The 22984-nt window shown below is 38.8% G+C and overlaps 1 protein-coding gene across 6 annotated transcripts in view; it reads left to right on the top strand.

Annotated features, from left to right (window-relative positions):
* Nucleotides 1-22984, top strand: part of SPIRE1 (spire type actin nucleation factor 1) — an 80288-nt gene that overhangs the window by 34731 nt on the left and 22573 nt on the right. For 3 of the 6 annotated variants that reach the window (XM_083450132.1, XM_083450130.1, XM_083450128.1), the window contains exons 4-9: nucleotides 6126-6251; nucleotides 9323-9406; nucleotides 9790-9954; nucleotides 10880-10966; nucleotides 12019-12148; nucleotides 14865-14906. In XM_083450132.1, the coding sequence (XP_083306258.1) occupies nucleotides 6126-6251; nucleotides 9323-9406; nucleotides 9790-9954; nucleotides 10880-10966; nucleotides 12019-12148; nucleotides 14865-14906 (634 nt within the window). The remainder of the gene's footprint in view (nucleotides 1-6125; nucleotides 6252-9322; nucleotides 9407-9789; nucleotides 9955-10879; nucleotides 10967-12018; nucleotides 12149-14864; nucleotides 14907-22984) is intronic. The other 3 variants (XM_083450133.1, XM_083450131.1, XM_083450129.1) reach the window with 1 other exon arrangement.

Below are 22984 nucleotides of genomic sequence, written 5' to 3'. Positions count from 1 at the left end.
TATCTGCTTGATAGTTTAAATCTTGATTTCTGTTTGTAATGGCGTTCTATGCAAACATGACTTTGAATCACTGTGTTGTAGAAGTACATTGAAAACTGTACCTCTTAGCACAGAGTTTGTGTTCTAGTGCTCTTTGTTCCTTTGGTTACAGTAGACAACAGTCCAATTGATTCTGCTATAGCTCTGAGGTTAGAGATCCAAGTTTTCATTCACATTGTGGAAAGTTCCACATATTAGTCTGCCAGTGCAGACCTGTTTTGCTTCTGTTATCCTTATTTCTTAAGTAAATTTGAGAAGAATAGAGCCCTCATGATTCCAGTTAATACCTCAGAATCCTTGCAGTATTAAGCTCATCTCTGCTGAGGACACATGCCTTATTGTCTAAAAAATTTAGGGGGAACTAAGCATGACATTAAATGCATATTGTTTCTTGGAAGCTGCTCTTTCCTTTGGGAGGAAATCCCCATTTGGTGCTAACAGGAATAATAATTTCAGAGGAAGGATTTTCTTCAGACTGCAGTAAAGGAGGAAAAGGCTACATTCTCCTTTGTATGTTTGAGGGATATGCTAGGGGAAAGCAGTTTACAGTGGTCTTGCAATGTAGTCTACTGTTAATATTGCAGGTTGGAGATGAAGCTGAGGCTGCTTTGGATTCACAGTAAAAATGTCCTTGTGTTCCAGCAAAAATCAATCTACGTACTAAAATTGCTCCTTCAGACATTCTCCAAGGCCAAATCAAGTACACAATTGCATGCAGAAGCTTCATGCTCCATTGTCTTGGATGCTGACTGACTGCAGTATTAAATGTTCAGAAACCTTTTTTTAAAACAGAAAAAATGGGCACCACATAGAATCATAGAGTTGGAAGTGACCCAATAACACACAAATTACAGCAGTGGCATGCTGATTTGGGGTTTGTTCTTTTAGCCCCTCAGGCTCACATAACACATGCATACTTACATGCCCTGGTTTTAAGGTGTAAAAATGTCGTCAGGAGGGAATATTGCCGAATTGGCAAAATGTCATGGAAAACCCAGGTGTATGGCAACTCTAAAAGCACTATTTTTGGTTTGTTCCAAAGAAAAAGAAAGAAAAAGCTTAGGCTCTTCCTAAAAAAAGCCTAAACAACTTGTACTTTTTGGCAACCCTAATAAATGTCGTTGTGACTTTGCTTAATTTTTAACCTTGAAATCTTTGCCTTTCAGATCAAATTGTAACAATAAACCATATTATTCATTCATTTCATTTATAATTTGCTTCCTGTGAAGCAATTAACAATAAAACACCCATAAAAAACACCCACAACATAACAGGTAACAGTTTCATAGGGCTGGATCCAAAGTGTTACTGCCTGTGAGCAGAAGGGGTCATTATCCATCAGTGGTTTCCTGTAGGACCAAAGGTGTGAGGAGGCAAGCTTTATTGATTCTTCCTTGTCCTTGCAATGCCTCACACTATTCCACTTCCTGGCCTCCCTCCTCCAGCACAAGCAGAACTCTGCTGAATGCAAGTCTGAATCCAGCTCTTAGGACTCATCCACACTTCTTTTCTGCTGCACTTTCTAGGCACAGGTCTGAGATTTTTAGGTCCCTGTCTGAACAGCTTTGTTTTGTATTTTTTCCCCACCACGTTATCAGGGAAAACCCACTGTTGGTTCTGATTCAACAGTAAATAGCTGGCTTTCCTGGGAAAAGCAGCAGGACAAAAAAACAACAACCACAACACACACAAAAACCTGGACACAGAAATCCAAGTCCTGTGCCTAGAAAGTGTGAGTGAGTCCTTAGTGTCTCTTTTTTGTGAGGAGGGGGGTTTCCCTAGCACTTTCCAAACCTTCTCAGACTCAAAGCTTCTCGGTTTAACCCATGCTGTGCTTTTAGTTGTAGTGTTGTTGTTGTTTAGTCGTTCAGTCGTGTCCGACTCTTCGTGACCCCATGGACCAGAGCACGCCAGGCACTTCTGTCTTCCACTGCCACCCGCAGTTTGGTCAGATTCATGTTTGTAGCTTCGAGAACACTGTCTAACCATCTCGTCCTCTGTCGTCCCCTTCTCCTTGTGCCCTCCATCTTTCCCAACATCAAGGTCTTTTCCAGTGAGTCTTCTCTTCTCATGAGGTGGCCAAAGTATTGGAGCCTCAGCTTCACGATCTGTCCTTCCAGTGAGTTAGTTGTAGTAGTAGATGACATATAGGAAATGATTATCAGTATGTTTATGCACAGTAATGCAATCAGAGACTTCAGTGTAATAGGGCCATGTTAGTTCTTGGATCAAGTTAGTAATCTCAGCCCCTAACCACACTGTTACTGTACATTTCCTACCATTTCAGTTTCTACGCAACTGTGTCCTTGAGGTAATGCTAGGCTCGACTTCTTTTGGATCCTCTTAAGAGGGTCCATACACCATCTGCTATCTTCCAGGTGGTTAATCCCTTCCCCCACACAGAGAATCCATTATCCCTGCGAAGTGCTACACTGAGCTACAATCTGAAACAAAATGTCATGTTATTTGATTCCACTGTTCTCTACCTTTTCTCCAGGACCGACTTTGTTTTAGTCACTGTTTAAAGCCATTCAATCTACAAAGTATATTTAGGGCACTGAATCTCAAGGGAAGTCTGGAGATTTCATGTCATTCCTGGACAATACATTGTTTATAAGTACCAACACAGTATTAATTATGGTTACAATAGGGGAAGCCAATAACCAGATTCCACCCCCCCCCTTGAAGTTTCCTCCCCAAAACTTTGGTATTTTCTTCTAGACCCTATTAATTGAATCAGAGAGAATAAATTAAACCCCGAGACAAAAGGTTTACAAGTAAGGCGTTATCCCATGCATACACAAGTAGATGTCCGTTGTTCTGATGTCTTATAAAAAGCAAAATAACAACTTGCATCTGGTCATGCAATTCGAAATCTGTCTTTTGGCTGAGAAAACAATCTAACGAAGGACAAAACATGTCCTACATACTGAGCAGCATTTTAATGCCTTACATAAGGATACATAAACTGCAGGTCTGAATTCTAAAACAATAGAATTTAGCTGCACATTTTGCTTGCTTAATGTTATTTTGGTAGATTCATTTTATATGGCATTCTAATAATAGCCACCTTGCTCTGAAAATAGGCCTCTCCTCTAGAGTAAATTATTGTATATTTATTTATGAAATTTGTTGGAGTTTTGGAAGTATATTTTTATCCTGCTCTTATTCTTTACCAAGTATGAAACATATGCAGCCATAAATACACAGCATAGATATGCCTCTTTAAAAACAATGAGTACATGTTAGATGCAATAGTGTGTAGTAATAATATATGTTTAAAATAATTTTTCATACAGGTCCTTGCAAGACTTGTTCCTTTTGATTATATTGAAAAAACTTTTTAAAATAGAAAAGAAAATGACGGCTCATGTGATTTTATTTTAATTTTAAAACACTCATATGCAGTACTTCTTTTCTAGTTTAAAATTTAAAGAGTTATGCAGAAATGTTTTTCATGTTGAATTTTAAATTGCTGTAACCCCCCCCCCCCTTGGGATCTTATGGTGAAGGGTGGTAAAAAATCAAAAAATAAGAAGAATGACCATAATTCAGACTCCACATGTATACTATAACTAGGTGCCACAAGGTACCTGTATATTTTCCCTTGTGGGGCAAAACACAGCTTTTTGTGGTAGGCAATTTAGACTGGTGCACACACCCCCCCCACCCTGTGCCATGGCCCCAATTTAAGCTGGTAGCTGTTTTTAACATATTATTATTATTATTATTAATTATTATTATTATTATTATTATATTATTATTATTATTATTATTATTATTATTATTATTATTTGATTAATCTTCTATTCAAGCATCTCAAGGTGATGCACAATAACAAAACCACTAAAAAGTAGATTTATTTTTTAAAAACCAAAACAATATAAAACCAATGCCTGTGGCAGAGTTTCCTTCATCCAGCTGAGAAGAACAAAAGTGTCTTCAGTTGTTTCCAGAAAGTGCAGATAGTGGACCCCTGTCATATCTCGACAAGAATGCTGCTCCTTAGGTGGGCAACCACACCAAAAGTCCTGCTCCAAGTCACTGTGGAGCAGGCTTCTGGTATTTTTGGAGTTTGCAGCAGAAGCTCTCCCACATACTGCAGTGACTTGCTGGGTATATAAGGCATAAAACAGTTTCTCAAATATATATATATTTAATTACAGGAGATCAGTGATGGTTCTCCTGTCTAGTTTGGCCCTAAGGCTGTCTAACAACATTTCTGGAGACCAGGTTATTCTCCCCCACCACACTGCTGCCTTCTCTCATACAGAGGAAGCACAGGAGTTGGTTCAAGCAGTGCTTTTGAGAAGCGCTTTAATTACTGCTCATCAGCTAATGAGTCGAGATTAAATCCTACTGGTTGGAACAGGGCATGCAGCCAATTCAGGATTAAACCCTCTCTTCTCACTCATCAGCTGATATCACCAGTGACGTCAGCTGATGGGCGAGCATACATGGCTTGGAGAAAGTTGCCTTGTGGGCCAAATTGGACCTCCTGGCAGGCCAAGGCTGGCCTGGAGCCAGAGATTCCCCACCCCTGATGTAGAAGGAGAGAAATGACTTAGGGACAGCTGCCTGATTTCCTTATCACAAATGCCTGTGTGGCTGAAAGGATGTGAAGATGGCAGGTATTAGTATCAGAGAGGAAAGGCAAGAACCAGTAAATAGATTTTGACTGTGTGAATAAAAATACACAGCATGGAGAGTGTATGGTATGTTTCCATCTCCCAGGATTGAAGTGAGGGGCTCACATAAGGCCTTTGCTTTGCCTCTGAAATGAAGATTTGGTGAAATGTGTTTTATCTTTCAGTTCTACAGCAAATGCATGACGTTATTCAGGCTATATTTTTGCTGCTTAATCAGAGAATTTTCATTAGTTGGTCTTTTTGGTCCCATGGGAAAGAATTTTTTTCACTCTCTAGAGAAAAGAGAACAGTAATACAGCTCTTTTCAAATGATGATTAGAAGTGGAAGCAAGCGTGTATCTTTTGAACTCTGATCCCAGACAGACTGAGTTGTTGTGGTGCAGATTTCAAGGCTTTATCTGAAAATGCTTATATAGAAGCCAAGTGAGCTCTGAGAAGTCAGTCAGTTGTGAATATTTTGTTGTAATTTGGTTTCACTCTTGATGAAGTACATTCAAATGGAGCCAGAAGTTTTGTTTGATCTTTCCTGATAGTTGTGATTTCTGTTAGCACCAGGCTGGCTGGGAGAGTTGTGCTCCCTACTCAAATGAGAATGAACCCAGAGAGAGAAGCTGGCAAGACTCCCCTGTTTACATAATGTGACCTCTGAATGTAGATGGAAATGCTCTAATCTTCTTAGTGATCTAAGCAAAAACTGAATACCGCAACCCAGTTTCTAGGCATCCCAGAAGCTGTTTGAAAATAAAAGCTTCCCATAGAAATTTAGTTAAGCAGCACTTCCACTTCTATTTTTTGCTCCTGTTGTAATGTATTCCAGCTTATGCACAGACCTTATTGCATTCCAGTCTTATTCCATGTCTACCAAGTGATAGAATAATCAAAATACACAATAAACATGCAAATGGTGGGTGCCTGCGTGCATTTGTATATTTGATAATATTTTAAGTGCAGGCATTTTAGGTTCTCTTTCTAAATGCCTCAGGACCACAATACCTCAAGGACCACACATGAACCAACCTGGACCCTGCAATCATAATCTGAGGCCCTTTTTTTGTGTGCCAATTCCACCAGAGCCCCAGAGGTCAGCAACACAAGAATAAGCCTTTTCTGTGGTGGTTCCCTATTTGTGGAATGCTCTCCCCAGGGAGGGTTGCCTGGCTCCTTCCTTATATATCTTCAGGCGCCCCGGCAAAAACATTTCTCAGTATTTATGCCTTTGGCTGATTGAACATTCTATAGCCCTTAAATGTGTTTGTAGGAAGGGCATTATTGGTTTGTTTTTGTTTTTTGCTTTGTTATGTATTTTTTGAACTTTGTGATCTTTAGATGAAGGGCAGTAAGCAAATATAATAATAATAATAATAATAATAATAATAATAATAATAATAGAGCAAGAACAATGATGCTTATATCATTAAAACATTTGTTTCCCCCTAGCTCTGTGCTGCTCATCTACCAACTCGATCAGATGCACCAAATCACTATCAAGCAGTGTGCCGGGCACTATTTGCAGAAACAATGGAGCTGTATACATTCTTGGCCAGAATTAAAAGTGCAAGAGAGGTAAGCATGGTAAAAGTCATGAGTGTTTGCTTTACTCATTTTTGAGACTTGTTTCGTTCTGTACACTAATATGTACACATACTATGTCAAAAAAGGTAATTTTTGCCAGAATAGGTTGGAGGACATTCTGTTGTAAGGATGATGCTTCCCACTGGACTTGTTAGGTAGGATTTTTAGAGCCTTTCCTCATCCTCTTCCAGACCTAGCCTGCCTATGGCTTTTACTCTCTCTTGAAATATTCCTATATTTGAACCTTTCTAGTGATATGAAAGATTCTTATACAGTACATCATTTGTGTGTCCCAGTCTGAGCAGTTTATGTGTGGTTTTGCCCTCCCTTTTCCTCTGTCTCCTCCTGAGAGGCAGGGGGAGGGGCGCAACTGGAGCTGGTTCCCCAGTGGCTCGTTCAGAATGGTCCTATTTCTTTTTGTTATTCCTCTTCAACAATATTTCTGTTCTTCAGTTTCAACAGATTTCTTCTCTTGTCTGTTTCTTTTCATTTCATACTCTTACAGTTTCAAGTTTGTTCAGTATGGTGCTGCATATAATAAACTCAGCTAAATAAAAATAAAGGGTGGTATTCAATGCTAGTTCTACTCAGAGTTAATTCATTGAAGTTAATAACTTAGCTTCATTAATTTCATCAGATTTACTCTATAACACAAATTAATTATGCAGGCATTGTGATAAAATTAAATATTTAAGGGTGAAATACAACACTAAATAGATTGTTCAATCATTACAAGCATTTCCGCTTGCCCAGCAGAATTATCTCCCCTCTCCTCCCACTGTGTGCTGTTCAGGGGTTTTTTGGGAAGAGCGGAAAGAAAGCCTCATTGCACTAGCAGGAATCCTTGTGCTGGCTTCCACTAGAGGAGCCAGCCCTAAGAGTTAATAATATATGTAATGGGATCCAATGTAATGCTGCACATACTTAAATATGAGACAGATGCTGAGCTTTCACACATTTGCAAATTTTGAATGAAAGTTTGATATTAAAATGGCAACCTGATTTTGTCAACTTTAGCCTTTTAGTATTAACAATTCCTTTTGACGACAGAGATTTGACAGTGACTTGCAGTACAATCCTAACCTTCTTTACTCAGAAGTACAGTCCTACTGAATTCAGTGGGGCTTACTTCCAGGTAAATGAAAGCTTTTAGCATTTAGGTGGTATATTAAAAACATTGATAGACTTAAATTTGTGGTGACCAGAAAGCTCTTAAAATAACTGCTCTCTGGAGAGGTTTAGAGTGTGCACTCTGATTTAATGCTGCAGTGACCTTTGGTTCAATAAAGAATGAGCCATTTCCTGTCAATTCAACAAATCTCATTTGAGGATTCGACTTATGTTCAATGTCATCCACAGGGTCTATTTTTTCATGCTGATATGATAAAACTAGAATGTGTACAGATGTATATAATTTGCGTGGTGAGCCTGCTGTGGAAGTGCACTCATTGCATTTTGTTCAGAATTACAGCCTTTCCCCCAGATTGAGTTCAGTAGAAACTTGTTCTGCATAATTCTTGCAGAAGCTGACTGTGCACATGACTAATTTACTGGAAGTAGTGATGTCATTAAACCTCTTGCCATGAAACTTAGTGCCCTAATGTTCATTTTCATTAGTTTTTCATCGTAATAGAGCAGTCAGGGTGAATTGGTTTTACAATTCTGTAATACAAACAACAACAATATGCTTACTCAATAGAGTTTACACATCAAGCATCCAAACTGTCTATTACCTGTCCTTTTGTATAGAAAGCAGTAACACTTGTTATTTAAAATAAAGAAGGAAATGCAATCTCTCTCAATGGCTCAAGCTTTCAAATGATCTCTCAGGGGAGATTTCCCTGTATTATATTTCCCAACAGATGTCAACCTTTTCTGGGATCATTAAATTTTCAGCAGCTTTTTACAACATGTTCTTAGCAAAAAGTTAGTTTATTTACCTGAAACAACAATGAGTGAAATTCAGGTTTCAGTTAGGTGAAATTATAATGGAATATGTCACATTATTTATACAAAACTTTCAATTGGCAGTGGTGCAGAGATTTCTAGTGTTAAGCAGAGCAGTGTATAATCAAATCTCCTTGGTGGAAAGATTTATATACAGATGCAGGAAATAATAAGAAAACAATAGAATGGAAACATATACGCATGGCTTCATCTGACACAAATGGTGACAAATATGACACTATTACATCAAGTTAAATAAAGTACCTTTAAAAAGGTCAGGTCTAGAAATCTAGCAATAAACCAATTAAAACACAGATTAACAGATTTCATTCCTTATATTACAAGTTTATAAGGTTGATTATAAGGTTGTTGTAAATATTACAACTAGTTAATGTATGTGAAGTGCTTTTAACACCTGAAAATGTTATACAGATGTCAGCTATTTATTATTATTATTATTATTGGTGGTGGTGGTAGTACGGTGAATAGCTTGGAGATAGGGCAGGATGTTCAAATACATTTAATATTAGGTATATGGGTACCCCTTCTCAACCTATAGACTTTCGGGGGAAACAGAAACCAATGCATCCACTCACAGATATTAATGGGCCCCCAGTGTTAGACCATATAGACCTTCTAAAGGTAATAATCTGCAAATCTAACTGCCTAGCTTCAAGGCTGATACCACCCTCTTAGACCTCAGGTCAGCAGTGTCATTCTGAATCAAATCATGGATAACAACTTTTTTAAGCAACCACTGATCCAACACTGATAAGCCAGAGTCCATTCTTGAAGTCCTGCGTTGACATCAAACCCAGACTAACAAGGGTTGAAGGAAGAACTGAAACAACTGGAACCCCTTTCATTAACCTTGTGTTGTTTTCTAGCCTGTGTCCCTCCTTTCTCTGTCTCTACCGTTTTGATTCTGGACCCCACTTCATCCCCACTCTATTCACCATCTGTTGCCCACATTGCAAATATATTGGCTGGGATTCAAAGATGCCGTTCCACTAGTGTACAGCCTCTTTTGGTTATGAAAGGGCTGGTTCTGATCTATTCTGACCATACTGCTGCTGTTTCATTGCAACATATCTACCTTCTATTTTAACCTTCAGAATTTGAAGAAGATGCAGGAAATGGACAGAGAAGGAACTGATGACTCCGGCGCTGATCTTGATGATTTAAAAACTGCTGATTGGGTAATACTGCCTTGTAAATAATACACTAAATATTGTGGCCAAATATTGTGTACGATTGTGGAGTGTTTTTTGTTTTTGTTTTACTGTTCGTGTGTTTTTATTTATTGATAAGCATATTTCCAAACCTCCAACTCTTTAAACATATTGTGGTAGTGTACAATAAAAACACCAGAATATCATAAATTTATAAACATTATCTATACAATTTATATAATACCTATAAAAGCTTATAAAATTTTATATTTAAAACCATAACTAAGAAAAGTTATAAAAGTTAATTTAAACTAGGGATCATTATGTTTTGGATCAGCTTAGTTATTTTTCTTAGTGGGCTAACATTTGATTATGGATTCTGAAAAATATTAATGTTCTTGATTCTTCAGGCTCAGTTTTGGGTGCAGGTCATGCGAGACTTGCGAGATGGTGTGAAACTGAAGAAAGTTAAAGAACGTCAGTTCAATCCTCTTCCCATAGAGTATCAGCTCACTCCGTATGAGATGCTGATGGATGATATTCGATCCAAACGCTATACTTTAAGGAAAGTTATGGTAAGCTGTGACAACACAAGTTAAAAAAGAAATGACCACCTTTCACTGTGTCTTTTGGTGAAAGTCAGGTTTATGATTCCACACATATCCATAGAATAGTGGTGGAAACCCTGCAGCTTGTATAGATGGCATTATGCAGACCTCTGGACATTGCAGGCCCGCTCTTGTTCTGCAGACCACTCCTCTGGAAATTGCTTCCTCTTCCATGGTGTGTGCAGAGGCAGTTTTAAAGGCAGTGAGACTGGTTTGTCCGCACTGGGTCCTGGTGCCACAAGGGATGCTTCAACAATGGTGTAGAACAGAGCACGAGAGGCAGGGGTGCTGAATTTTAGCATTGCATGGGGCACCGCTGAAATTTGAGAACCCAAAGAGAGAGAGAGGGGTGTGTGGGTGTGGGTGTGGGTGTAAGTAAGTAAAAGAGAGAAAGAAACAGACAGTGGGAGACACAGAGAGAGAGCCCAGGCGGAAAAAACCTTATAGGGCATATAACATCTTTGTTGCTGGGAATCACAAGTGGGGAAAGTGCTCTTGCACTCATGTTCTGTTTGTGACCTTCAGGCCTATGTAAGAATAAAATGCTGGACCAGCAGCTGCTGTTATGATCATTTTGGCAATTTGGGTGGGTGGGTGAAATGGAGGCAATATGTAGGTGGAGGTTGCCAATGGCTGCAACAAGCAGAATTCGTCCCATTGTGCCTTGCTTCCTTTTGGCTGTTGTGATAGTTCTGGATTTTTGGTCTGATTCATCAAAGATAATTCTTAATGTCAAACAACATGTTATTATCTTCAGCACCCCTTAGCTGATTGAAGACTGTTGATGCTTTTCCGTGATTATGATGGTTTTAGGATGCATTGCCCTGTTTCCATTTTCAAATTACCAGATGATACAGATATGCAGATAAAACATTAGTTTTCTCTCTTTCAGGTCAATGGGGATATCCCTCCACGATTAAAAAAGAGTGCTCATGATATTATCTTGGACTTTATCCGATCTCGGCCTCCATTAAATCCAGTATGTAATCTGATATGTGCCTTTTCCAGTTAAGATGTAGCTTTTAAATATATTTTGTTTGCAATAATTATTTTTATTGATGCTCCTACCACTTCTCACCTGAAAAATGCTGTAGAATAGAAAACACAAACATTTTCCATATAATCTATCCCCTTTCAGCTTTATAATGCTTGCATAGAAAGTTAAAACAAGTAACAGGAATTCTTTTAAAATAAAACTCTCTGGTATTTTCACTTTCCTTCTCCCTGCTCACAGTATATTGCTCTCAGTAGGTTTTCTCACCTTGAGTCTTGTACTCTTCCTCCCTTCTGTGGCCAATTCCTGCCCAGACATTGCCTCTCTTAATTCCTCACACACTTGTTGGGCCATTTAACCAGGGACAGGTATGCCCAAATGCACTTCCTCCTGTTGGTCATGCTATCTTTTCCCCTTGATATTTAACATATACAGGATTCAGACAAGCACTAACTTTATTGCTGCCAGACTCACTGTTGAATTAATACGCATTCCTTACAAACCTATTTCAGCTAGCCTTGTTGTTTGCTTTCTGGGTTTTTTCATTCCTGACTCTGTCCACACAATTTCCAATATCAATTTTTATTTACACCTGTATTTCTTGATTCAAGGAGGGAGAGGTTTTAATTCACTATAAATCATATTTCCCATTTAACTCCTAGTTGTTATTTTCCCCCCTATCATCCCCAGTTCCTGATGAATATACACTTTTTATTTGAAAAGGGGTGGGGGAATACTTTAATTTCTAAACGGGGCAAGTACAATTACTACCAAAAAATTAGCTGCCTTTGCATTGAGCACTGAGGAGAAACAACATGAAGAAACAAAGTCTATCAGACCTGCTATCTTGAATTTGATCTAGTTCAGAACCAGTAAGGTTTATTATATAAGCCTGTCTGGATCAATGCCTGAATCCATCCCATAACCCTCTGTGTGTTTTAGTTTACGAAAGACTTCACCATGATAATAATTTGCTGTACACATCTCTTGTGAAGTGTTTGGCATCAATTCTCTACTTTTGTATTAATGTTCACAAGGCCTCTGCAAGAAAACTAAAACCAACCCCACCAAGACCACGTAGCCTCCATGAAAGAATACTGGAAGAAATCAAGTCTGAAAGAAAACTGAGACCCGTCTCTCCTGATGAGATCAGGCGCAGCAGGCTAGGTATTTTGATTTTGATTATATTAGTCCTGGGTGGTACTCTGCTGGTGAAATTATTGCATATTGCTAATGGCTTGTATCCAACTGGTGTCATTCTGCTTACTGAAGGCTCATTGATGAAGCAGAGCCTTCTATCATGAGAACAGGGAATGAGACATTCTCCAGTGATTCCCCACATACCTGCACATTTTTGTGCTGATTTGGGGGTGTGGGGAATAAGGGGCTAAAGAGGGAAGGAAATTGCTAAACAAAAGCCACCTGCTGATTTTGATAGGTGGTGATTGTACCTAAGTTGCTTGATTCTTGCAGGAGTGAAAAAACCAGTATGTTCACTGAGCTCTCTTCATAAGAATAGTCATTAAAGTGAAATGGAACGTCTGCAAGCTCAGGAGCTCTGATTGCTTATTAAAAGGCACATGGGCTCTGTATTTATTAAAGTAATAATAATGATCAGTGATTTAGACCAGCTATTTCAATTTTCAGTTATTTCATTTTTCTTATGTTGGTCTAGGAAAATAATAATTGCCACAGTGATCTTTGCTGGACACATGGAGTAGTTTTCCATTAATTTATTGACAAGTAGCAGTGGTTGCTTTCCTTTTGTACAAAGCAACATGTCACTTATTCTTTTGGTGTATGGGGTGTGTGTTTTTAACTTCTCTTCCAATTTCTGCACAGTAGTCCTACAAGATTCCATTTAAATGCAATAGTGTGATATCTAGTCCACATGTAACAGCTTGGAGAAGAGTGATACCCATGCCACTTTCTACATTAATAAAAATCAAGGTAGATATATGCTGCAGCATTGGACACAAGAACACACATCCTCTCAAAAACTAAATAAAAACAAGTCAATGAAATTATAGGGCATTGATGCAACTGGAAAGAGATATTTGTTGTCTGACACTTAAAAATAAATAAATGCTGAAACTCTCACATATTAAAACTTTTATTTAAAAGTCATAAAGCAGCACCACCATGAGAGGACTTGTGTATCTACTATTAATGTCACAGGCAATAAAGAAGGAAATGCCTATAAATGGGGAGGGAACCATCTTCATCCCCATCAGGGCACTAGGCTCCACCTATAACAGCACAATGTTTCTTTAATTTTTGTTGTTTTCACTGCTGCTACCAGAAGGCAGAAAAATTTGCTTAGGGAGGATGGATCTTTTCTTCAAGTGGAGTTTAGCAACCCCTAAATTATAGTGTCAGAATATTCAGTGTGAATACTATTGCTGTTCAAGTTATCTATTTACACATCCAGCTTTACAGTATATAATTATGCACCAGCAGTGCATACTCTGATTATCAGCAGTTGCCTATTTTCAGTTTTCATGAGAGCATAGTCAAGTGGTTAAAAGCATGAGTTGTAAACCAATTTTAGTTCAAATTTTAGCATATTGGGCAGCTTTAGGCAGACCACCATTTTTCAATCTTAATTCCGCGTCTGTAATTTGTGGATAATACAGGCCTACATTCCATGGTTGTTGTAAGGATTACTGAGTGAAGTATGTGAAGCACTTTAAGCATTTAGAGAAAACACTATAATCACCAATAACTGCTCTTTTTACAGCCAAGATGACCTTATTCTCATCAAAAAAATGATAGATATCTTTGAAGAATAGTTATTTTGTGCATTTGGCAATTTACAGTTGGGGGAGTAGAGTCAGGGATTTTATGTCAGTACTGAGATTAATTGACCAAACTATTTTGAGTACCTCTGCAATTGCATGTGCCTACCTCCTTGAAATGTAGTGCCATAATGTTTGCCACCCTCCCTCACCCTCCTTATGTATTTATGCATGTATTTCTATTACAGAATAACTTTTTCAGCAGCATCTTTGTGACAGGATTCTTTTTTTTTTTTTTTACTTTACCAGTGATCCTAAGTACATTCATAGCCATTTCTAACATGACAAATTCCCTATACCAAAATAATTTTGAAATATAAAATAGAATTTACAAAATCAAAGCTGAAAAATTGCAGATCTGTTTTTCCATGTGTATATGCCACAGAAACCTGCTAGCAGTCAGAACTTCCTTGCAATTAAACATGTGAAGCAACAAAAATGTGTATTTTTTGTATGCAACAGTGTACACAAAGATTTATATGCAATTTTCTACACTCATTTAAGTAATTTGTCATGTGTCAAGTGGCCCTTACTGAAATCGATGTGACTTCGGGCCAAATTAGAAGGTATTAATCCTGCATGCAGGTTTCAGGAAAGCCTTTACTTATGGCTATGTAATGTGAAGGCAGTGTAATGTTTAAAAGATTATCACCACATGTGCAGCCCAGTTATGCAGAGTATCTGTACACCAGCATCATCCCTGATGAGAATGTGCAACAGTGATAGGTATATTATAGACGCGCATATTGGGGGCTGCAAATGCAGTAAAGATCTTTTAAATATCATACTCACTGTGCTCTGCATGTGGAGTTAATATTAGCTAAACTGGCCCTTCCAGGGAAATACATGTTTAGGATCCAGGTGTTAATGTTTTTCCAACCTCCCATGATGCTGTTGCAGTGTTTACACTTACACCTTTACTGCTGTAAAGAAAAAGTGTCTGACTCATTTCAGATTTAGATTGGCCTGTATAATACAATTTGAAATGTCTCTCATTTAAACTAACCTTCTGTTTTCTTTGTGTTCCCTTAAAAACAGATTGTTTTTCTTTTGTCATTTTGATTTCTTTTCTTTTCTTTTTCCAGCAATCCGGCCTCTTAGCATGTCTTACAGTTTTGACTTGTCAGGTAAAAAGTGCTACAGCACCTGACGTGGTTATTGTGATAACTGTAAATCGTGTTCCATTCCATTTCTTTGTTTAATGTAAGAAAAACATCTGAAGGATGTTTTTCCAAATCCTAGTCTGCAGATTTTAAGATTAATTTAAATCTCATCTGAGATACACACTAAAATCATTAGCATTTGTGTAAACATTTATTTTTAAAAATACCGTAGTTATAGAAGAGGGCAGAGCTAGTATAATATATTTGAGTAAATACCCATTACTCTGACTGGGCACCCAAAGGGAAGGAGTAACTCCTCTATGAAGAAAGGTTGCGGCATTTGGGACTTTTAGTTTAGAGAAAAAGTGAGGAAGCGGTGACATGATAGACAAGTATAAAATTATGCATGGCATGGAATAAGTTTTTCAGAAAAGTTTTTCTGCCTCTCTAATAACACTAGTACATGTGGACATTCCATGATAGATTCAGGACAGGTAAAAGAAAGTACTTTTTCATGCAGCACAAAGTTATATGGAACTCGCACCCATGGCAGGCAGTGATGGCCACTAACTTAGACAGCTTTAAAATAGGATTAGATACAGTCATGGAGGAAAGGGCTATCAAATGATGGCTCTTATCTGCCTCCACAGTTGGAGGCAACAATGCTTCTGGATACCAGTTGCTGGAAAAACAGAGAATCATCTTGTGCTCAAATCCTTATTGCGGATTTACCACAAGCATCTGGTTGGCCACTGTGATAATGGGATGCTGGACTATATGGGCCATTGGCCTGATCTAGTAGACTCTTCTTGGGTTCTTATGAATTTATTCACAAACCGTTTATAGAAGATTGGTTCTGTTGGTTCACTGTACCAGTGCAATGCTCCACAACAGTGTTGGTCCAGAACTCCCTTCATACATGAGCCAATGACAGGCATGATCTTCTAACCACGATTAGCAGTGGCCTCTAGGCTCATGCAATTTTCCTCCACTTCCACATGTGAATTTTCTTTCCCTTTTATTTTCATATGGCAAGATCAGAGCTAGGTTTGAAGGAGTCCAGGAGAAAATCCCCTCCTAGGACCTCCCATATCACCCTGGTCTTTGCATCAAGTAAGCTTAACAAGTAGCTTTGTCACTTCTTAACATGTTTTCTCAATGTGGCAGGTACACTGCAAAGTGAAGCACTTTCTGAGGGTATTGCCACCTGCCATTTTCATTTCCCAGAATACCTCTTGGCATCAGGTTCCACAAGTATTCTGAGGAAAAGCAGATGGTGGGTGGATGCAGCTTGGCAGCCACTTTGCAGCATGGACACCACTTTGGTAAAAAAAATAAAAAATTAACAAAGACAGTGAAAAGTTATTTCAGAGTCTAGCATTAGCCCTGAATGGCCTTCCTGGGGCCTATGAGTCCCAGCATTTCCCTGACCATTGCAGGTGCTCACAGTGGGCCTGAACCATGATGTAGTGTAATAGCACATGTCTACTAGTATTTCATCTAACCATGGTAAGCCCCAAATAAGAGTTTGCAACTATCATTAAAAGTAGCTTTCAGAACTCTGGGGAGAGCTAAGCAGGGCTAGCAAAGATTCTCGTGCAGGCATAACATTAGCCATAAGAGAGAGAGAATTCACATGGAATAGGGGAGGAGGAAGGGTGATAAAACGAGAACTTACTATTCTTTCTTGAACTCATAACCTTATGAGGTTGTTTCAATAGATACAGTGGTACCTTGGGTTACAAACACTTCGGGTTACAGACTCCACTAACCCGGAAGTAGTACCTCGGGTTAAGAACTTTACCTCAGGATGAGAACAGAAATTGTGCACTGGCGGCGCAGCAGCAGCAGGAGGCCCCATTAGCTAAAGTGGTACCACAGGTTAAGAACGGACCTCCAGAATGAATTAAGTTCGTAACCAGAGGTACCACTGTACTCTCTTTTTTCTGTTACTAAAATTATATGTGCTACATTAAACAGAGTGACATCCAGTGATATCTGCCTGCTTGCGCAACAATGCTTTGTGTTTCTCTTCTCCCCATTTCAGCCCCCCTGCATGCCCCCAAAATCTGCTCCAGAGGGGCTGCTGTGGGGAGGAAGGGGAGGTGAAATCCTGTTGCACAAATGGACACCCACTTGTAATATGTTGGATCTGACCCATAACCCTTCACACTAATACATTAATATGCTGTAGATTTACTATTTAACATGTTACAGATTTTAACCATGCTTTGGATTTGAATATTATCTAAAGAGCTTTTGCTTTTCTGTTTCTCTTTAAAAAGTTTTATACAGGCAGGCATGTGCATCACACAGAAATGTGATGTTGGTACTTTATCGTCTGAATTCTGAACCTTCCTCTGAGTTGTGCTTTTGGGGAGCAAATTGAAGAGTTTGTGGATAGAAGCGGGCTAGCACATGATCAGCACAAGCTTCAGTTATGATGATTTTGGATTAAGGAAGAATAGGCTGTATTCAGGAGTTTTCTTTAACTGTGTTGCTGTATGTGTGTGTTTTATCCAATTGTTTAAAAATTGATATTTCCATTTGCTTCCATGTTAATTGGTGCTTTCATCATCATCAACTTCCCTGCTTGTTTTGTCTGATGATTTGATGTTTACAAGTAGGGAATCCCTCAAAAAGGAGAGCAGTAGTCTTATTTGTATTATTTTTTACAATGTTTGTCCAAATAGTTTAAGCATAGTTTTTGTTTTTGAATTAGGCTCTGTTATTTTCATCACTATCATTATTAATCGCTTATGCCGGTGGTTTTCAACCTGTGTGCCATGGCAACCTGGGGTGCCTTGAATGATAATCAGGGGTGCCATGGGGAACACTGGTCTCTGTTCTTCTTTCCCTCCCTCCTACCTCTGATGCCCTCTCATGTTTCTGCCTCCCAAAGGCTTGCACAGCTGTTTTTGCAGCAGCCCTGGCTACAATCTCTCCAGGCAAATGGTGCCTCTGGGGCTGGCCAGGGGGTGCTTCTCAGGCCCCTGTGGGGGCAGTGAGAGGAGGCATCTCTCTTTGGGGCAGGAGGAGCAGCTCAGAGACCAGTGATGGTAGCTGCAGCTGCCCAGAGAACTCCCAAGGAGACGGGAGAAGAGAGGAGGCTGATGAACACTCCACAAGGGGGGTGTTCAAAAAGTGGTGAGTGGCTGCCAGCTTTGCAGGCAAGGGTGGCATAACTGGGCTCCTGAGCCATACAGGGGTGCCACAGAAAGAATGTAGTTGGTCAAGGAGCCATGGACCCAAAAAGGTTGCACACCTCTGGTTTATGCAGTACCATTGCTATACGTGACACCTTAGAGTTTCATTTGTAAAGAACAGCCAAGTCTCTACCTACAAGGAGCTTACTGTCTTAAAACTGAGAGTAGGGGGCAAGAAAGGAAGGGAAGGAAATAAAGTGCAGAAGATTGGTAGAACTGGAGGAAGGGTTGTAACAGGAAACAAGGGCTTAAAGTCAGAGTGGACATGTGGATGAAGAAGCATTTTGAGATGGTCTGAGCAGCAGTAGAGGTCAGTGTTTTGAGTAAAGAGGACTGAGTAAATAAGGAGGCTGTAAGTAATGGAAGGTCTCATCTCTATCAAGAGCTGAAAAGAGTTGCAGCTGCTCTTCATAATCCTGTTGTTGAAGGTGACACCAAAGTGTGTCAACTATCAGATAGACTCTTGGGAAGATCAAGGGCATGAAGATTAGTCTGCACATGCAGGTGGAACAAGGACCATTGGTTTAAAAAGGCCCCTGTTTTATTTATACTTCCAACAGGTTGCCACAGAACCACAACTCTACATTAGTCCTTCAACAGTGGACAAGCCACTAGCCAAAAACATATGTGGCTGTGTAATTTTCACAGCCTGGTTATACTGGTTATACTGATTTTTATTATGAAATCTCCCTTGTATAAATTGGAATGTTTTTTTGGGGGAGGAAACACTATGGATAGGGAGTCAAATCTCATGGCCCATCAAACCTTCCAGTAGAAGCCTGTTCCATGAGGCTGCCTTTGTCACCAGAAAGGGGAGGCGGTGCATGCTAGCCACGTTTTATTGAATTTGTGTGAACTAGTGAGTGGGTGCAACAGGAAGGAAAGTGAGTCCATTCAGTTCTCCCATCTGAGAGTTGTCTCCCTCCCTGTAACCACTACTGTTCCCTCAGGTTTCTGACATTTACCCTCCAGGAAGGTGTTGCTTTAAGCCTTTGCTGCCATACTTGGTTTCCTCCAGAAGACCTGTTCCATCTCTTGGTGTGTGCCAATGTGTGTTAGAGGAACATAGGGATGCCTATGGAGCCACTGACTTTAATCATAATAACTTTAATCATAATATGTTACTACATTGGTCATGCTTGCTGTTCACATTTTCCTCGCCTCTTAAATTTAGACATTCCTTCTAATTGATATTTCTGGTCAGTTTTAGCAGCTGGCTAGACAGAAGTGTTGGGAGAGGAAGGTTTTTTGTTTGTTTCTGTTTTTAGCTTAAAAGTGCTGCTTTCTTATTTTAAAGATGTGCATTTCAGTGGTTTTATGTAAAAGAGGGTGACAGGGAGTGTATTTCATATTATATGCAATTTTATTTATGTATGTGAAGTGCTGCCCATTTCATTTCGGTTTGAATTCAGGTTCTAACTAGAAGATAGAAGAGCTGAGGTACAAGAAAGGGAGAGATGGATTGTTCCCCTAACCCAGCTATTCTTGGATTATCCGATCCCCCAAAATGTAACTGGAAATCCACTTCCATAGAGCTTGTAAATTAAATACTTTTTAAGTCTGAAGCTGAAGCAGTTATTCAATTGATCTTGAAATGGTTCAAATAAATTACTTGACGTTTCGACCAGCTGTGCAAAGAGGATTCAGTAATTAATAATTTAACAAAGATCCCACCAGGGAACTATTTTCAGAGGAAACGATAACTCTTATTCTCTGAACCCACTGTATACTAACAGGGAGGTTACAGAGGAAGCTGTTTATGGAAATTAAGAAGATTAGGAACAGATTCTTTAATATCAGTGCACAATTCCTGGTATTCAGCTACTTAATTGAATCAGGAATTTTATCTTTAAATGAAAAGGCCTGAACTAGGATTTCTCCTAAGAAAGTGGATTTGATCAAAGACATAATGTTAACTAAGAAATAGATGGTCCTCCCTACTTCTGCCCTGCTCACCATCTAGTGCAGTTTATTGAAAGAGGAGACTTCTACTTTCCTTGATAATCAATTACTTAGTCATCAAGGAGAATGACAAAAGAACCAGGACAAAGGTTTTCATGACTAGGATTGTGAACATAGTTATGCCTAGGGAGACCTGTCAAACATCATTTCCACAGATTAATTTGTGTGTTTTTTATTTTGCTTTTTATTAGTTTTCTTACTTGAGGAACAAACACAGACAATAAAATAACCAAAATAATAAAATGACAACATCAAACAAAAAAGGGGAAAATGAAAAAAACATACAAAAAGCATACATACAACCATAAATCCATAAATTCTTATATACGGATTTATGTCACCCTATTCTTTAATCCCAATTCCTTTTCTTCTCTAATAGGCTTCAGTCCTCCACAGATTAATTTGGTAATGTGTAGAGGCTCTGGGCTACAACTATCCAGAACATTTTCCTTTTCAAGAAGAAGGAATTCCAGCAGGTTTAGCTATACGTAATGAAATTCCCTCTTCTAGAAGTGCAGGTGCCCTGTCTGCTTTTCCACCCAGCCACCTTACTGCTACTCCAGTATAGCCACACGGAGGACATCAGTTGTTTTTAATTTTGTTTTTGATTAGCAGCATCTGGGATTACATTGACGTGGTTAATCATAAATCATGGTTTATTGAAACAAGTCAAATTCATAACCCTAGCTTTGAAGTTGTCTTTTTCAAGTTATAACTAGTAACATGTTTAAGTATGGACTAGCCACACAATCATATTGAATTGGGAATGCATTTCATGTTCTTATCTAAGGGCTCACCCACAATTCCTTTTTTGCCACATTTCTAGGCACAGGTCAGCACTTTAAAGCTCTGTGTCCAAACCTGCATTTTACCACTGAATTGGGGCAAACTACAATAGGGTTTTCTGCACACAGAGAGCTTTAAAGTGCGGAGCTGTGCCTGGAAGAGGAAGTCTGGATAATCCCTAAGTCACCTTGTGATTGTGAAATCAGCATCAATTCTAAGACCTATTTTTATTTTTCTGTCATCTCCAGATTGTACCCATATCTAGGCAAACAGCATATTAAAAATCCTAAGCATCTGTTCTAATTGTCTTTTCCAATGAAAGCTGCGCTTGAACACAAACAGCATATGGGTACATGATTGCTCATGTCCATATATAATTTATGTTCTCTTTGATTCATTTGGTAAGCACAGTAATCTGTACCTAGAAAGAAAAGGTGAATTCCATTTTGGTTTTGTATTATCTTGTTTTACACCTTAGTAGTAGATGCTGATACCAAAATGTCATAGCATTAAGGCTCTTATGCATACCTATCTAGGAATAAGCCCCAGTGAAAACAAATGGACTTACTTCTGAGTAGACATGTATAGGATTGCACTATAAAGAGATCCAACTTAGCTGTTTTCCAAAAAAGATTGCAGCCTGTGATATTTGATAGCTATTTTTCCATCTTGGCAAGATGAGAGATGTATATTCTGCAGCCAGGCTACTGTTTGTCTTGGAATTGCTGGCTAACACTGGAAGTAACTGCTATTGCTTCCCATTTGTCTGACTAAATTAATCTGTATTGAATTAATTAATTATCATTTCAGAGTTTATACTGACAAAAAACAGCCTTTAAAAGCCCTGTATTTACAGTAATTTTGTGGTGTGTGAGAGATCTAATAGCTAGCTGTATTTTTTGCTGTAAATTTAAGTTAGTTGCCCTTTACCGTCTGTTTGAATTATTTTCAGTCTGAAAATTGGTTATAAGCAGTTGCTTCCAATATTTTATTCAATTTTTACTGGCCTGAAGACATTGTGGCCTTGATTCTCTTGAGATAACTAAAAGCTGGGAAATGGTAGGGATATATATCATATGACAGAGGGATACAAGTGTCTTGCAGCAAAAACAATAGAGTGTTTTGTGGCACCTTAAATACCTAACAAATTCATTTTTATGTTTGTTTGTTTGATGCTTTTTGTCAGAAGCTCTCTGGACAGTTCACTGCATTAAAATACAAAATAAAAACACAAAACACATAATAAAAACAAGAACAAGAACAAAAGAAACCCATAGCAATCCACCATAAACTTTCATAGACTAGTCCTCTTCATCAAATGTTACCTGCAGTTGTGTCTGTATGTTTATCTATACACACACACACATGCATGTGCACATATACGGTACATACACACATTTGGCAGGGAAGAAGAATGTAAAGAGTGAAGTCGAAGGAAAGCAAAGGATGGTGGAAATAGCATAACTATCACAGTCTGCACTTACCTGCATATCATTTTCCTTGCACTTCACTGTTTAGAATCCTCCTCCCTTAGCTCCCTTCGTGCATCTGTTGGCTGTTGTCCACAAAAATGTGTTAGGTGCCACAAGACTCCTGGTTTTTTTAAATCTATATCTTAAGTGGTAATAGAATTATTTAAAGGTAAAAAACAAATGTTTTTCCCCGACTACATATCAGTTGCAAAATACTTACAAGTGTGACCACAAAATAGTCTGGTAAAATGCATTTCAAGCTATCCTTGAGCTTTATTCTTTTCTTTTTGTTATATTTTCTGTTTGCGTGTTTGTTTCCTTGTGAATTTCCTTTGGGTTCTGCAAGGTGTAAGTAGCTGGCTGCTGATATGCTAAAACTATTTTAGCAATATTGGATGGATGATTTGCTTATCCACGATTTCACAAAATTAAAGTAGATTTGCCTCTTAAAATAGAAGCACAGATTTATATAATTGGAATAGATTATTTACAACACCCATCCAATCAGGGCCTGGGATATTCTGTAAACAGAAATCATGAACCTGACTCCCTCCCAAGCCTTCCTTGGTGCCCATGTGCCCCAGGTGGAAACTTTCAGTTTTTTAGTTTGTAATTGCAGAGCAGTTGCTGGAGCTGGAGGTCTTTTGATTTTAAAGGATTCTTGGGCAGGGGGCAG

The sequence above is a fragment of the Podarcis tiliguerta genome (assembly GCF_965153285.1).
Source record: "Podarcis tiliguerta genome assembly, chromosome: 7".
NCBI lineage: Eukaryota > Metazoa > Chordata > Lepidosauria > Squamata > Lacertidae > Podarcis > Podarcis tiliguerta.
This window is presented reverse-complemented; position numbering and strand designations above follow the sequence as displayed.